Below are 16,777 nucleotides of genomic sequence, written 5' to 3'. Positions count from 1 at the left end.
TTAAAACACATTAATTACTGAGTAAAAAAAAAAAAAGAAAGAAAAAAATCGCTCCCTGGAAACTACGGCAGTAAATAATGGGCAGGAGGGCAAACTGGCGCTAAAATCACAAGAAAGATGCAGACGGACAAAACAGGCGTTAGTGGTGCAGACACCGCTGAAAACGAAACCCCGTCATATTCTGAAGTTGAACTCGAAGGAAATGAAGTGAACCCCTGGCCATATGTATGCTCTATTATTATGCAGTGTAAGCTGTACTTGCCTAGGAAGACCAAACTAGCAGCTTATAAAATCTCGACAAGACATCAACCATTCGCAAGAATGTAGAGGTAAGCTAAATAATTGCATCGTTGCATTGGTGGTTAAAATGAAGGTTTGACATTTTAGCAAGAGGTTTTGCACAAATTAACTAAAAAGACAGTGGTGAGGAGTGTGCTATTTTTGTTTTAATGATGTGCGCGCGCATTTATAGTGCGTTCGTTCACTGTGTGATTCAGTCTCCTAAAATGCATTTAGAATGATCACAAAATTGAAGATATAGGGGCAGAAAATTCACATATTTATATAATTTCATATATTAAATCAAAATCACACAAAGAATGCCATCGTTTCCTCCAAAAATCATCATGAATATATACATACATACATATATATATATATATATATATATATATATATATATATATATATATATATATATATATATATATATATATATATATATATATATATATATATAACAGTTCAGTAAACAAGTTAATTAAGAGACTTGCGTTTTAGAAACCATATTGCCTTTTTAGCTCTATTTCTACAACAGAAAATAATTCCAAACACAGCCACCAAAGCACAGTTTTGCGTCTCTGAGCAACGTGACAGTGTTTCGTTCCTGAATGAATCAACCGTTTAAATGATTCGGTTCAATCGCAATGACTCACTTATTAACAGTGACTTGCTGACACATACTGGCCATTTTAATTTCACATTTAAAGTATCTTTTGATTTTTTTAAATAATTAATTTCTTATCATTTCAAATGAGTATTCAACATTTTATGTCTTGTATATCAAAACATTATTCATGCATTTGTAACTGCAGGTTAAATGCATTCTTGTCCTGCACTAAACAGTGTAATACATCTAAATGCCACTTCCAATGAATTTTCTGCATTTCCTCTGCATTAAAAGATGAGTTTGTTGATACTGATTTGCCTGGTAACAGCCCAAATGTTTTATTATTCTAAATAACTGATTCCTTTAATTAAAAACAACTAGTTTGAGATTAATAGACCTATCCCAGGGGTGTCAAACTCAGTTCCTGGAGGGCCGTAGCCCTGCAGAGTTTAGTTCTAACCCTGCTCCAGCACACATATCATGTAGTTTTCAAATAAACCTAAATGATTAGATTAGCTGGATCAGGTGTGTTTAATTAGGGTTATATCTAAACTGTGCAGGACTGTGGCCCTCCAGGAACTGAGTTTGACACTCTTGGCCTGTCCCATTTTGACTCCCTCCCACTGTTAAAATGTAACTAAGTAATTTTTACTCTGAGTAAAGTTTAAATGAGCTACTTTTTACTTTTACTTGAGTAGATTTTTAGACTGGTACTTTTACTTGTACTTAAGTAAAATTTCATTAATGTAATGGTACTTTTACTTGAGTAGAATATTTTTGTACTCTTTCCACCTCTGATATATATATATATATATATATATATATATATATATATATATATATATATATACTTCAACACTAGCTTTCTCTATTCTTTTTCTATTCTATCTGTTTTCATTTATTTATTATATTATTTAAAAGCCCTTGCTACGTGTACTGTGTTTAAGCTAACTGATACTTGTTATAGCACTTATATATCATTGCTCTTTTGTTGATTTTGATTGCTTCCATTGTCCTCATTTGTAAGTTGCTTTGGATAAAAGCGTCTCCTGAATGACTAAATGTAAATGTAAATGTAATGTAGTCTTTGCAACTTTACAGATCTCCTTTATGCACCAAGAGCTTGTAAAACTCCAAAGAGAAAGGACAATTTTAAATCGCATCATATGACCCCTTTAATTTATAATTTATATATGAAGGTTAGATTTAGTATAAATATATTGGAAAGTGTTTGAGTTTGATTTTCTTAATATTTAAAATTGTTATTTAAACAAACTTTATATATATATATATATATATATATATATATATATATATATATATATATATATATATATATATATATATATATATATATATATATATATGTATATATATATATTAAATTAAAATACAAATTGAAATATGAAAAATTATAACACAATGGTAAATGTAGTATACATTTTCATTAAAAAAATATTAAACAACAATAACAATCTCATGGATCCAAAACAGGCTTAATCTTCTTAAAATTTCAAATTTTAAATAATTTGAATATTATAATAAATATATTTATTTAATTAATTTTTTCATATTTTACTAAAAATAAAATAATTTATTAAAATATTGAATCATTCTAAAATAAAAATTTTAAACGCAGCTAAATAAATAAATTCTTGAGTTCGGGGTAAAGGATAACCTGGGCCTGTTCTCTATATTTGCACCCTATTATATTATAAAACGTATATCTCAAAGCTGCTCGTCTCGAAAATGCCTTTGGTGAGTAGCATTCTTTGTATCTCTTTCCTCACACAGTAGACAAACACAAGTGTTGTTCCATATATGTTAATTTTTGTTAGTAACAGCAAAAGAACAAAACCATGAAAAAAAACAGTGAAGTTAACATCTTCACCTGAGTTACTTTACTACAGTGGTAAAGAGATACCGCTAGTGTTCATGGTGGCTCTCAGACCTGCGGTATTTGCATTGAGCTCAGGTTCAAATAAAAACAAATCCATGGTGAAACTGCCTATATGATGAGTTTAGAGCTCTGGAGAATAATCTACACTCTCTAGAAAACTTCACATGATCACCACGCACTCACAAACACCCACGTGTAGACTGATCTGGAACGATCAATAGGTACATCACAGGCTACATTTAGCCAGGGGTGCTGGATGTGTTGTGCACTGCCAGTTCCAGAGTGCTGTGAGAGCTTTGCTTTAGTGCTCTTGTGCGACTGGCTGAGAAGAATGAGAGAGCTCTGTCACCGAAATGAGCAAAGACAAACAACTGTTAATGAAACAAACAAAAGGAGTTTCAAAGGAGGACAGGACCTTCAATCAGCTGCTAACTAACAGTAAAAGTAATAAATTTATAGTAAACGTTTACCGAAAAAGGCAATTCTGTCAATATTTCCTCACTCTCATGTCATTCCATACCATCTTTTTTTTGGTATTCTGTGAACTTGGCTTCTGAAGATGTGCCATGACAGATTTGATGTCAATGACACCAAACAACATTGGATTTCATTATATCATTAAATTTTATTTGTTTTCCACAGAAGAACAAAAGTCTAACAAGTTTGAAATGACTTGAAAATAGTAAAAGATGAGTAAACAATGACAGTATTTACTATGATTATTACAGTATTTTTTATAGTATTCTACACCCCCCGCCTTTTATAAAGTGTTGCAAAAGTTAAACACACTATTGTAGCTTTACCACGAAATGTACTTGCCCTCTATGACACTTATGTACATTAGGTACTGCATACACGACAAACACGATAAACAAGGTTCTTTTTCTTACCCTACTGGCAAATATTTGGTCTTGTTTTAAGCATAAAGTTGACCTAAAAATAATTTTTTGAAGGGTATTGCACGGATATGCAAATATTGGTCTTCATATGATAATATGATTATGATTCTCTGACATCATAACTTTGACTATTTCTAATCCTGACCCATTTTTATATCTTAAATGTTCTGGGTAGACAAAAAAACAAATAAAAATAAATAAATAATTAAAAAAAATCCTTTTATTGAACACTCCCAAACTTATTTCAAACTACATTGTGATGACAAAAGGTAGAAAAAAAACAATCAGTAATGGAGCCATTTGGAAGCCAGTAACCTTCCAAAATACACTCGAGCCATGTGTAGAGAAAGCAAAATATGGAAGCCATCCCAGAACAGATAATCAACATATCATTGTGGTCTCCTGCTGTGTCCATTCTGAACATGCACTAGCCATCAAAAACCCACTCTGTCATTACCCAGAAACCCCTCCACTAAGCACACTTCCATCTAGGCCATGAAAATCCGTTCCTCTGGACCGGGTCCAAGTGCACCGCTCTGTTAGTAGCCATCTGAAGGTGGGTCATTGTTACACTTTTCCAGTGGCGTGCTATTCTCAGCATCTTTAGTGCCCCAGGTGAAGTGTGGAAGGAAACAGGAGGTGCATGCATGAGTGTATGCGAGCGTGAATGAGTGTTTGTGGATGTAGTAGTGTTTTGTCGTGTTTGCAGCAGACAGATTAGGTCACAGCACATAAAGGGTATTCAGGACTGATCAGGCACATGGTGCTAAAATATCTATGGAAATGAACAGGACAGTTTAGCACAAAGAAGAAAAGAGACTAGTAGTGTACAACTCTACACATACATCACACACGAGAAAGGCCTTTTCTTTTTTGTGCTGTGCTTTTGGCTATCCACAAAATAAGATATTCAAATGTGTGCATTGTGAACGTGGCAAGCACGTTTCTAATGTTATATTGGATGTTACAAAAAAAGTGTGTAAATTCTGCTGGATTTACACAAACAACTAGCCTACATACCATAGCCAATGTAATGATCGTTTGTATAATCAGTTAAGCAAAGAATAACTGAAAAAAAAAATCTGCAGGTCCAAATCAACATCGCCCTAGAAACACCTCTCACACACTGATCACAATACCTGTACGTGATGAGTGGCTCACCTGGCGCTCGTTCCCACCGGCTACAAAGGCTTTCAAGGCGAGTTGCACCGAAGCTCCAGAAGGCTCTAACATACCTCTTTTTTGCTCACGTACAGACTCAGATGGCATCCCAGGAGAGTGACATTCACCACAGCACCGCACCCCATGAGCACAGAGTGGAAGCCTGCACCTGTCACCTGAGCATGTGAGATCAGTTATGTGTGTTAATAAATCACCCTCTGGGGCACTTACCAGCAGTACAGAGTCTGTGTTCTCATTCACCCCGTGACATATGATGGAGAATGCGGGCATAGCAGGTGAATTGAGACCGGTTACTATAATGATCTCTCTGTTTCACCTATTAGAACAGTGTTGCAAAGAATTCAGGCTGCCCAACTAGCCCGACTGGCTCACCTGTGGCTCCTTGTCGGCTTGCCCACTGCAGATCAAGTGGCAGAGAAGGTCATTGTGAATCGGCTGTTATGAGCACTGCCCTGCCCACTGAAACGCCCGGTCAGTATGGGAAACCCTAAGGACATCGCAACCCTGGTCGAAGCCATTGAGCTGGCAGAAGCGGCAAATGCCCACGAAGCAGCGGAGAGAGCAGGCTTGACACCCCGCAGGGTGATGGAGCGGCATCCGCTCGAAGGTGCACCTCGACCAGTCAGCAGACCGGCGGTCCCAGACCCCGTTGACGAGCCAATGCCCACTGAACCCCCAGGGGCCGTGGTCCGAGCCTGGATGGCCGGGTGCCTTCTACACCACGAGGGACCTTCCAGGGGGCCCAGCTGGACAGTGAAGGTAGATGGAAAACCGGATCGGGCCTTGCTGGATTCCGGCAGTTCGGTCACCTTGGTACATCCCACCATGGTGAATCCTCAAACCGAGCAAAAATCACAGATACCACTCACCTGCGTATATGGCGACACCCGCATGCCGGCCGCATGGCAATGGATAGTGAGAGGGAGGGTGAATCCACCATCTGTCTACCTCGATGTGTTTTCGCAAGTCACATCAGGGGGCTCCTTTGGCCGAGAACAACAAGAAGACAACCACCTGTGGAATTGTTGGGAACAAGTATGCCACATTGATGAGGTAGACCGGGTACCGGGCCCAAATACCGTTAGGGCTGTGCAAAAAATCGAATGCGTTTTGTTTTGTTTTTCATGCGCATCTCATCAGTAACGGTGCTCCTGTGATTAGAAGTACATCTCCAGCACGTGCGTTCAGATCAGGGTTGCCAGGTTTTCAAAACAAATCCTACCCACTTGCTTCTCAAAACTAGCCCAATCGCATTTACAGGAGGTTCTCAGATTAAAAATTGCGTCCCGGGGTTAAAATACATGTTTTTTTGGCAGGGTTGCCTTGGTAAAATTCGCATTTTAGGGGCTAAACATGGAGTAATTGGGCAGGTTTTGTTTTGAAAACCTGGCAATCCTGATCTGAATGCACGTGCTGGATATATACTACTAATCACAGGAGTGCCTTTACTGACAAGATGCGCATGAAGATCTCATTAATTTTTTTTTTTTACAGCCCCACATACCCTCCCTCACTTTACCATAACAAATGGTCTGCTGTACTGGTCTTTCAGATGAGACATTAAACCGAGGTCCTGACTATCTGTGGTCATTAAAAATCCTAAAATGTCTTCCGAAATGAGTAGAGGTGTGACCTCGGCATCCTGGCCAAATTCTCCCATTGGCCTCCGACCATCATGGCCTCCTAACAATCCCCATATCTGCTGATCGGCTTCATCACTCTGTCTCCTCTCCACCAGTAAAGCTGGTGTGTGGTGAGCGTTCTGGCACACTATGGCTGCCGTTGCATCCAGGTGGATGCTGCACACTGGTGGTGGATGAGGAGATACCCTCTGACAATGTAAAGCACTTTCTGTCCTTAGAAAAGCACTATATAAATGTAAGGAATTATTAATGATTATTATAACTGTGTTGCCCACAGGTGGTGGGAGGAAAAAGTGCTTCTGGTCATGCCAAAGACCAAGACTGAGACAGTCATGGAACTAGCACATGCCCATCCAATGGTGGGACACCTGGGAGCAGAAAACACAGTCCAGTGCATCCGGGGCCGTTTCCACTGGCCAGGCTTGGATGCTGAAGATAAACGGTTCTGCCGAAGCTGCCCTACCTGCCAGAAGAAGGCACCCCATCGACCTCCCCTCAGCCCACTCATTCCACTCCCTGTCATCGATGTGCCCTTCGAGCGGATCTGGATAAATCTGGTGGGACCGCTGCCAAAGTCTGCTCGGGGGTCATGAACACATCCTCGCCATTGTCAATTATGCCACTGGTACCCGAAGGCCATCCCACTTTGTACCGTCAACACCAAGAACATTGCCCGAGATCTGTTTCTGCTGACAACCTGGCAGGTGCCCTACACTGTGGTGGAACGAATGGGGCCATTGACGTACTGTGTGTGACAGCCCGGCCACCGAAAAACAGAGCACATCTACCATGTGAACCTACTCAAGAAATGGAACAACTCGCAGCATTCACCCACACAGCCCCTCCAGTCGTGGACATGGACCTGCAGCTGTCAGCGGCCCAGAAGACAGAGATCGAAACCCTGGTCCGGCAGTTTAAGGATGTGTTCAGTGAAACCCCGGGCAGAACCACCATCATTGAGAACGAAATCCGCACACCACCAGGAGTCGTAATCCTGCAGCATCCCTACCGGATACCAGAAGCTCGCCGGCTGGCTATAGAGAAGGAGATAAAGAAGATGCTCCATCTAGGAATCATTGAGCCCTCCCGTAGCCCCTGGGCCAGCCAAATCGTGATGGTACCAAAGCAGGACAACACTGGCTTCACTGGGCTCCAGTCACGTTCAAGCGGCTGATGGATGTTTTGCTCAGGCCCCATCAAGCATTGGGAGAGGGCTCATCATGCCTCAGGAGAAGAAGGCTGAGGCAGTGAAGAAGTTCCCATGTCCGACAAACAAAACCCAGGTACGAGCTTTCTTGGGGTTGGCGGGCTAGTGATGCTTCATTCATAACTTCTCCTCTATAGCCTGCCCCCTGTAAGACCTAACCAGGAAAGGGAAAGATAGTCTGGACCCCGGATACCAAAGCCGCATTCCGTATCCTGAAAATGGCCCTGACGTCGTCCCCTGTCCTATACGCCCCAAACTTCAGCTGCCCCTTCACCCTGTACACCGACACCTCCGGCACCGGCTTAGGAGCAGTTCTCTCTCAGCTCCGGGATGGAGAAGAGCACCCCGTGGTCTATATCAGTAGGAAACCCACAGAAACCAGGTACACGGCGCTGGAGAAGGAGGCCCTGGCCATAAAACGGGCAGTCCTGGAGTTGAAGTACTACCTCAGGGGCTGCCGGTTCACCCTCAGACCACGGCCCCCTCCAGTGGATGTCCCAGGTGAAAGACACAAACGCCCGGGTGACCCGGTGGTTCCTAGTGCTCCAGGACTTCTGTTTCCAGGTGCAACATCGGGCCGTTGTGTGTTATAAAATCACCCTCCGGGGCACTTACCAGCAGTACCGAGTCTGTGGTCTCATTCACCCCATGACACACACACACACACACACATAGTCTTGTTTTCCAGTACAAATACTAAACCTTCTTTTTTTTTATCAAGATATATTTAATTGAGAAGCAAAATTAATGAGATATTAAAACACCTAAAAATTAAGTAAAACTAGATAAAAAAAAAAACTATATAAAATATGCCAGTGGGGTGAGAAAAATACACTTAATTCAATGGAAAAAAAAGTATTTTTTTCTGACCCCACTGACAATTTTTTCTTTCTTATTTGAATCATAAACTCAATTAATTTTGATACACTGCTCTGCAACCAAGAACTAATTTGTATCTTCATTTTAGAATATTTACATATTTTACTGGGAAAAAGGCTAAAAGATTAATGAGTAAATCATTTTTTTTTTTGCAAATTGTGTCTGAAACCATCTTTTGAAAATATGATTCAATAACTTTCACTGAATTAGAGAAAAACATTTTGTATGAAATGGGAAACTATAATAGACATACACTTGCTCACATTTTGTTTTAATTTGATCCTGCAACACACACACTCTCTCTCTCTTTCGTTTTTATAGTACTGGGAATCGCCAAATACCTAATGATATGAAACACATGGTAATACATGTTATGATTCAGAAGATGGTGAGGCATCAAAGCATTGTAATTGGATCAAGACTAAAGACTCACCTTAACCATAGAAAATGCATCAATCTTTAATGGTAAGAGCTTTAAGGCAGCTTATAGTTGGCTGTCATTTGCTAAAAAATGTATTGTCACATTTCACGTACCACACAGAATACCTTTAGTACTGCAATCAGGGTAAAAAAGTCATGCTAATCTACTTTCAAAAGTGGCCTTTACCCGGGGTTAAAAAAGACATTGACCAACAGTTTCACGCAGTGAAATGAGACAAAAAGAAAGAGAAACGGATAGAATGAGGGAGGAAAATATGACAGAAGGGAGCAGCATTTTTCTCTATATTTGCATGAAAATGGTGTTGGCAGCTCAGAGGGGTTAACGGTGCAGAAGATTTGAGAGTAACACGTACCAAAGACAGTTCTGGCGGGCACGGATTCCTTATTTATCCAGAAAGACACTTGAGAAAGGATTACAGTCATGATGCAGGGGATGTATGTCTGAATCATGAAGTAGCCCATTTTCCGTTTCAAGTGGAAGTAGACCGTCATTACTACATATTCACCTGAAAGAACAGAGAAACAGAAACAGGAAAGTGCCTTATTAGCCCAAGAGCAGACACAAAAAGGAACAAGGTCAGAATGACAGTCTGTCACCACAGCAGATTTATTTTGGCTGAACAGCAAAGTTTTCTGGATGTTAAGCTACGCTGGCAGATTCATCTTATTTTAACAGAATGAGGCTCATAGCCTTATTGGGAAACAGTGCTCCAGTAATCAAACCACATCCTGAATGCTCCAAATCTCTTATGTAATTTTGATCAAAAAGACGTAATAAATAAACAAATGCCATTGATTTTTCCGCACTTGTGTTTCACTGAGGCGCACAGTTGCTAAAAAACCAAGCCGATCTGCAAGCGCTCATACTGACCTTTTCATTTAAGCCGACATTAGGCCTTGAGGCATGAGTAAAAATATTTTTTTTAATCTAGTTTACATTGCTATCAGATATTCTCCATATGCTTTGATCAGGTGACTCGGACACAGACCAGGTGTCTCTGAATGTGCAGACTGATAAGATGGCTTGTGGTATTTGTAGCACACAGAACAAACGGTTAAGGCATAACATCTGTGGAGGCTTGATGTTTTAAATGTCATTTTTCAATTAGATTAAGCAGTATAAATAAAATTAGATTTGCATTTCCAGAAAGAAATAACAGTTTCTGAGTTTATGGTAAGTTTAGATTTCTGTGTCAGTTAAATATGTTGTTTCACACAGAGTCATTAGCCCCTTTCCCACAGTAATACCTGTAAATTGCTGTAAAATTACCAGAATGACTTTACCAGTAAATACTAAAATGCACTGTTTCACACAGGTAAGGACGTTTCGTCTTTTTTCCGGTAAAGCACCATTCACACATCAATTTCAAAATAACGAGAAATTCTGTGACTTCATTAAAGCCTGGCTCACACTACAGGATTTTTTACCCGATTTAGCCTCGATTTCCCCCTCCTGAGAATCGGAGCAAACATCTTGTCGAGCACCTTGATCAGTCCCGATGTTCAGCGTGGAATATCTGGTAATGTGAGGCGTTCATCGATCGAATCTTGCACCTCCCGATCTGCTCGCACACAAATCGGGGCATCCCCGATTAATATCAAACATGTTTGATATTTAGGATTTAAATCGGGATGATGATGGCTATATGATTACGTCAGTACTTTCACAGCCAATGCGCAAAACAGCTGATGTACGGCTCCATTGGATAGTGGAGACAGAGGAAACTGATTCTTGACATTTTGTAGTAACACGAAAGTCTGTATAATGTGTCGAAAACGCATCACAACCGTAAGGAGAAAGAGAAGCGCTGGAGTAAAAACCGCCTCAGTTTTGAATGCACTGGGTGAGGGCAGAAAGCTGCTAGCACGCTAGCTAACATATGTAATCAAATATCAGTGAAGATCTGATGCGTGAGATCACGTGACGCGCTCTTTCTGGTATGTTAATCTTAATGATATCTTGTAGCGTGTATTGCGCCGCGATGTTCAAATCTTGTAGTGTGTGCATGTTTAAGATTTGAGGGAAGATAATCTGCGAAGATTCACCTAATCTTAATGATATCTTGTAGCGTGTATTGCGCCGCGATGTTCAAATCTTGTAGTGTGTGCATGTTTAAGATTTGAGGGAAGATAATCTGCGAAGATTCACCTAATGTGTGTGCTGCAGCCAGATTTCATAATCGTTTAGGATTTTAAAAATCCTGTAGTGTGAGCCAGGCTTAAGTGGCTTAAAATTCCAGTGTTATGTTTGTAAACAAGGAGGGGTTTAAATGGTCAGTATTTTTGTTGCATATTGTGACATAATAACATCCAGTCAGAGCTTTTTTTATATACTGTATATGGTTATGGAGAGCAGGATTTTATTTACCAATGATTTAAAGATGAATGACCAGATACATAGAAACCAAGCAAATTGACAAAATGTCCTGTCATGTGATCAGGGCTTGTTTGGACCACTGATCTATAATATAGAACTGGATTGCTCATGACGTCATGAAAGTGAAGCCGCCGCGGCGCCATATTGGTAATCCCTAGTGTGGTAATCCCTAGCGAGGTGTCTGTTCATATCAATTCGAGCTGCTGGCTCAAACTGCGGTCTTAACTCCCGCACCACGTCGCTTTTCAGCGCGAGCTGTGTGGAGAAGCCCATTTCCACCTCCATTGCATTGGAGAAGCAATCCCGTGTAAAATGCAGTTTGCACACTCGAGCTCTAGGCGGGAACTTGCGGTCTTCCAGGCCAAGTGCATGCAACCACTGGCGCTTAATTTTAAAGTCTGCTGGTAAACTATGCAGTCCAGCAGTGCTGTCGCAACTAGCAACACACCTCCGTACCATCCTTACCACTGTACTAAATACAGATAAATCTACGCTAACTTGAAGATCTAAATAACTATATAATTGCTATGCTAAATAGATGCTATAAAAGTCTATCCTGGTTGTTACCAATACTCGCAATTCCAGCTCCTGACTCATTATTGCTGTGCTGTGTAAATGGTTTTATACTGCCAAGGGCATGGTAGCTCGTACCAAGGGGCGTGGTGAGCTGGAAACTGCTTACGTCACCTGCCACCGCTTACGTCACTTGCCACCGCAACATCCAATAGGAAAAATCAACCTCAGTAGCCACCGTTCAACCTGAAGAGGGCAGCACTCAGACGTTTTTACACCATATATTGTAGAATTAAAACACTTTATACTCAAATGTCAAAAAAGTTACTTGAATCAATGAACAGCACTAATAAAGCCCCATTCTTATAGATCATTAACTAAAAAAAGTTGGTTTAGGGTTTAGTTACTCTTTAATGAAAAATCATCGCCTAACAATTCAGCGTTTATACATTTTAAGTATTTCTGTACATTATTACAATGCAAACACCCTAGGCATGTAAACGGTTATTTTTTAAATGTCGAGAATTTCCCCTACTTATTAACAAGCTACGTATAATATCACAGGAGCGAGCATAATGAATATTGAAAACATCAGACAGACATGACCTCAACATATATAACAAACAACAAAGTTCTCAATTTGAAATCTGAATTTATTCAGAGAAATAAATGACTAACAGCACGGATTTAAAGACATAAAGCTTTATTTCTAAGATTAAGCTTTTAATTTCATTATAGAGCAATATTAACAACATAATTGTATTATTCATTGTAATATATTCAAATCCATTTCCGATATTAATACGTTCATGTTTAATAATTCCTGAAAAATTATGTTCATAAAGAAATAGGCTGTATTTTGTGTTGGATCAGTTACCTGTGTCGTCAGTGCGCAGCAGACACACCCACCTAAACGGTTTAAATATATCGTTTATCCTGCCCCAAAAGAATGTAAACACTGCAGATAACATCTGAAGTAAAGATGAATTTACATACACATAACATAAAAATGAATCCCATTTGACTGATTTGCTTCAAATCGGGTGATTTCAGGTCAGCGGTTTGAATGTAACTCAATGGGGCTCTCTGCTGGTAGGGATTAGTAAGATGGCGGATCGAACACTTCCGGTGGCTTCACTGGCAGTTTAGAACGCGATGAGCGATCCAGTTATATATATAGATCAGTGGTTTGGACAAATTGCTATAAATGGTTATAAATATTGAGAAAAAAAACAACAACTTGTCCAATCGCAATTCTAATATGGAAATAGATATGAGAAAGAATTTAGAATGCAAAAATTGTGATGTCATTGCCCTTAATGCTGAAAGTTCTATAAATATAAAATTGTTATACTTTAAAAATATAAAAATTCAACTTTACAAAACAAACTGATTTATTTATTTCTTTATTTTTTAAATGAGGTATATACTGTAGATGGTTTCATTGGGCACATGCGCCTGGTCCTAAGTTAACTTCCAGTCTGTGTTTATCAGTCTGGCTATAGCGCAGTCTACAAAAGAAGTTAAAGTTAAGGTGATGTGTAGACTGGAGTTGGGCTCAGGTGGTTGTGCTGTGGGATGTGTTTCCCTCACATTTATTTATTTTTAGTGCTCACAATATCAAAACTGATCGATTTTTTTCGAAAGGCTTTAATGAGCACGTACTCCACGATTAAAAATCTAAACGAGGCGCGGGTGTTTTCATATTTCTAAAGGAAGACTAAATTTAAGTAGTCTATTAAATGTTCTATGCAATTTTTATTTCATCTTGCATGTTATATGCCTTCTTAAGTAGTGTATGTGAGCTCAGCGCTGTTTTGTTGTACACCAGTTTTTGGGGAAACCTCTGTTTCTCCTGCTTTAAAGCACCTCCTGCTGGCAGAATTAATTTGCATTTTCAGTAAGTCTGATTTATGCAGCAAAGATATTTTGCTTGTTATCAAAAATAATTTACTGCAAGCACTACATTACTGTTCAACAGTTTGGGGGTCAGTACAATTTCTTTGAAATAAATTAATAGTTTTATTCAGCAAGGATGTATTAAATTGATCAAAGGTAGCAGTCAATATATTTACAATGAAAGATTTCCCATTTAAATGCTGTTCTGTTGAACCTTACTATTAATCAAAGAATCCCAAAACAATGTTTTCACAAAAATTTGAAGCAGCATGTGACGAGTGGGGCGGGGCCGAGAGACGTGGGAACAGGAGCGAGTCCGGTGGAGTGATTGGAAATGAGCGACACCTGTTCAACCCACCGGTCTCGAGTCCCACGGAGGAGATGGAGGGATATAAAACTGGAGCGACGACAGTGACGGACGAGAGAGGACCAGGCCTGGATTTTAGTATGTGTTTTGCTTTTTATTTGTTCTGTTTTTCTTTTGTCATTATTAAATCTTATTTGATTGTCCGCCAGTTCCTGCCTCCTTCTTCCCGATGATTATGGAGTTTTAATTCCTTACAGTGGTGCCGAAACCCGGGAGAAGGAGGGATGCGCTGCTGAAGATCCCTCGCCGCTGTGGTGAATCCGCGGTGCCATCGAGCAGGCGAGGGAGTGTGCCGCCATGGATGCTCGAGGCGGTGGGCTGGAGTGAGTTGCCGGGGACGGGCGAGCTCGCTGCTGGCCGCCCGTGATATGGAGGGGCGGCTGCAGTCCGTGAGGGAGCGGAGGAGTCGGTGCCGTTCGCCAGGGGGCCGGAGATTGCTGCCTCCGTGAAGGAATCCGGAGGAGCAGGGAACGGGGGACTCCTGCCGGCTGCCCAAAACCGGAGGAGCCGTCACCGTCCACCGGGCGGCGGAGGAGTGTCATGCCGTCCGCCAAGGGCCGTCCAGTGCCACCGCCAGGCACCGTGGAGGAGATCACCCAGCTGGTGGAGGGCCGAGCAGCAGTGCGTCTGGGAACCGGATTTTTATTTTTTTTCTCCTCTCTCCCCTCTCTCGTCTCTGTCTCTGTCGAGTTTTAATTCGTTTCACAGCACAACTGTTTTTAACATTGATAATAACAATAAGCAAATCAGCATATAAAAATGATTTCTGAAGGAAAATGAAAAATCACAGCAATAAATTACATTTCGAGATATATTCAAATTCAAAACAGTTATTTTAAATGTAATAACATTTTACAGTATTACTGTATTTAATTAAATAAATGCTGCTAAAATGTTTTTTAAATTTAATTTCAAACAGTTATTTTTTATTCAAATTGCAGCCTTGGTGAGAATAAAGTTTTTCAAAAACACAGAAAATCTTGCAGACCCCAAACATTTGAACGGTCGTATCCTTTATATTGCAAGATATTTGCAGCAAAAATGTTGGTGTCACTGTGAGAGTGTTATGTGTCTGTACCTGTGATAGATTTTACAGTCTCGCTTGACACAGTCTGTCCGATCAGGTCGTACTGAACCAGGCTGGATGACTCAGGTGGGACCTCCACAGAATGCTGCGGGCCTTTGGTCCAGGTGTAGATCATCTCAGTCTTTGGGTAGGCATCTGACACACAAAACAGAGCTGTCCTAACAAAACCTTACATGATTTGTAACCCTGGACCACAAAACCAGTGTTAAGTCGCTGGGGTATTTTTTTAGCAATAGTCAAAAAAATGTGCATGGGTCAAAATTTTCGATATTTCTTTTATGCCAAAAATCTAAGGATCATGTTCCATGAAGAAATTTTGTACATTTCCTACCGTAAATATATTAAAACGTAATTTTTGATTAGTAATAAGCATTGCTAAGAATTAATTTGGACAACTTCAAAGGCGATTTTCTCAGTATTTAGATTTTTTTGCACCCTCAGATTCCAGATTTTCAAATCGCTGTATCTCGGCCAAATATTGTCAGATCCTAATAAACTTGACACTTGAGACTGATTTTCTGGTCCAGAGTGACATATATAGAATATGTGTGCATAACACTAACAATCAGACCACATATATGTGGCATTGTGTGTATCCCAGTGGAAATGAAAAAGACTAATGAGATTAAACAGAGAGTAAATGGACTAGTAAAAAAAGCCTTAGGTAAACTGGAAACAAACGAGGCACTTGCTGGCATATTGCTAGAAACTGCAGATGATTGGAAAAAATTTGTTTATATTGAGATTTATGATTGCAGATTTTGGTAGCTTTGGCAAATCTGAGCACAGACATTGGTGAGATTGTTGTTCTAGTGGAGTTACATGTGAGATTAATGGCTTCTTTTCTCAAGAGAATTTCATTTCATTTAAAAAAATACAAATAAATAAAAACTTCTAAAATCTTTTTTTTAAGTATTTTTTCAGTACAAATATCTAAACATTTTTAAATGACAATGCATCCACTAGAGAAGTAAAAATACTTTGTATATTAAGTTGTTTTCTGAAAAACTGATCAAAATGAGTTTATACTCAAAACAAGAACAATTATCTTCCAGTTATCTGTAAGAAAAAATGAGATATTAAATTTTTCTTTCCAAAAACTGCTGCAAACAGTAAGAACAAACTCCACCATATCTACAACTGTCTCGTTTTAGCTATTTTTATTTCACCGAAGAAAAATAAAGGGGTTAATACTTCAATTAGACATATCTGACAACATTATTATGTCTCCTGAGCTATGAAAGAGCAATTTTGAGCAATAAATCTTCCTCTGGGTATGCCTACGCATGGAACTGTGCGTATTAGTCCTTGAGCTCGGGGTCGAACGGTCGCCGCTTAGACACTGATCTTTTTTTTCACTGCTGCCCACTTCCTCCACTGTGCATGCCAATCTAAAATCTGAGCCAAGCAGAACAATCATCCTGACACAGAAATCAGATCCGCTGAGAAGTTCTCCTGCTTGGAATCAGACAGATTTCATTTATTGGGTAAATC

The 16,777-nt window shown here is 39.8% G+C and overlaps 1 protein-coding gene across 1 annotated transcript in view; it reads right to left on the bottom strand.

The window, feature by feature from the left end:
• Positions 1-16,777, bottom strand: part of LOC132113918 (gamma-aminobutyric acid receptor subunit alpha-6-like) — a 36,287-nt gene that overhangs the window by 8,375 nt on the left and 11,135 nt on the right. Inside the window, exons 6-7 of the mRNA XM_059521975.1 lie at positions 15,275-15,418; positions 9,394-9,546 (exon numbers count right to left, since the gene is read on the bottom strand). Coding sequence (XP_059377958.1) covers positions 9,394-9,546; positions 15,275-15,418 — 297 coding nt within the window. The remainder of the gene's footprint in view (positions 1-9,393; positions 9,547-15,274; positions 15,419-16,777) is intronic.

This window comes from Carassius carassius, chromosome 33 (genome assembly GCF_963082965.1).
Source record: "Carassius carassius chromosome 33, fCarCar2.1, whole genome shotgun sequence".
Classification (NCBI taxonomy): domain Eukaryota; kingdom Metazoa; phylum Chordata; class Actinopteri; order Cypriniformes; family Cyprinidae; genus Carassius; species Carassius carassius.
This window is presented reverse-complemented; position numbering and strand designations above follow the sequence as displayed.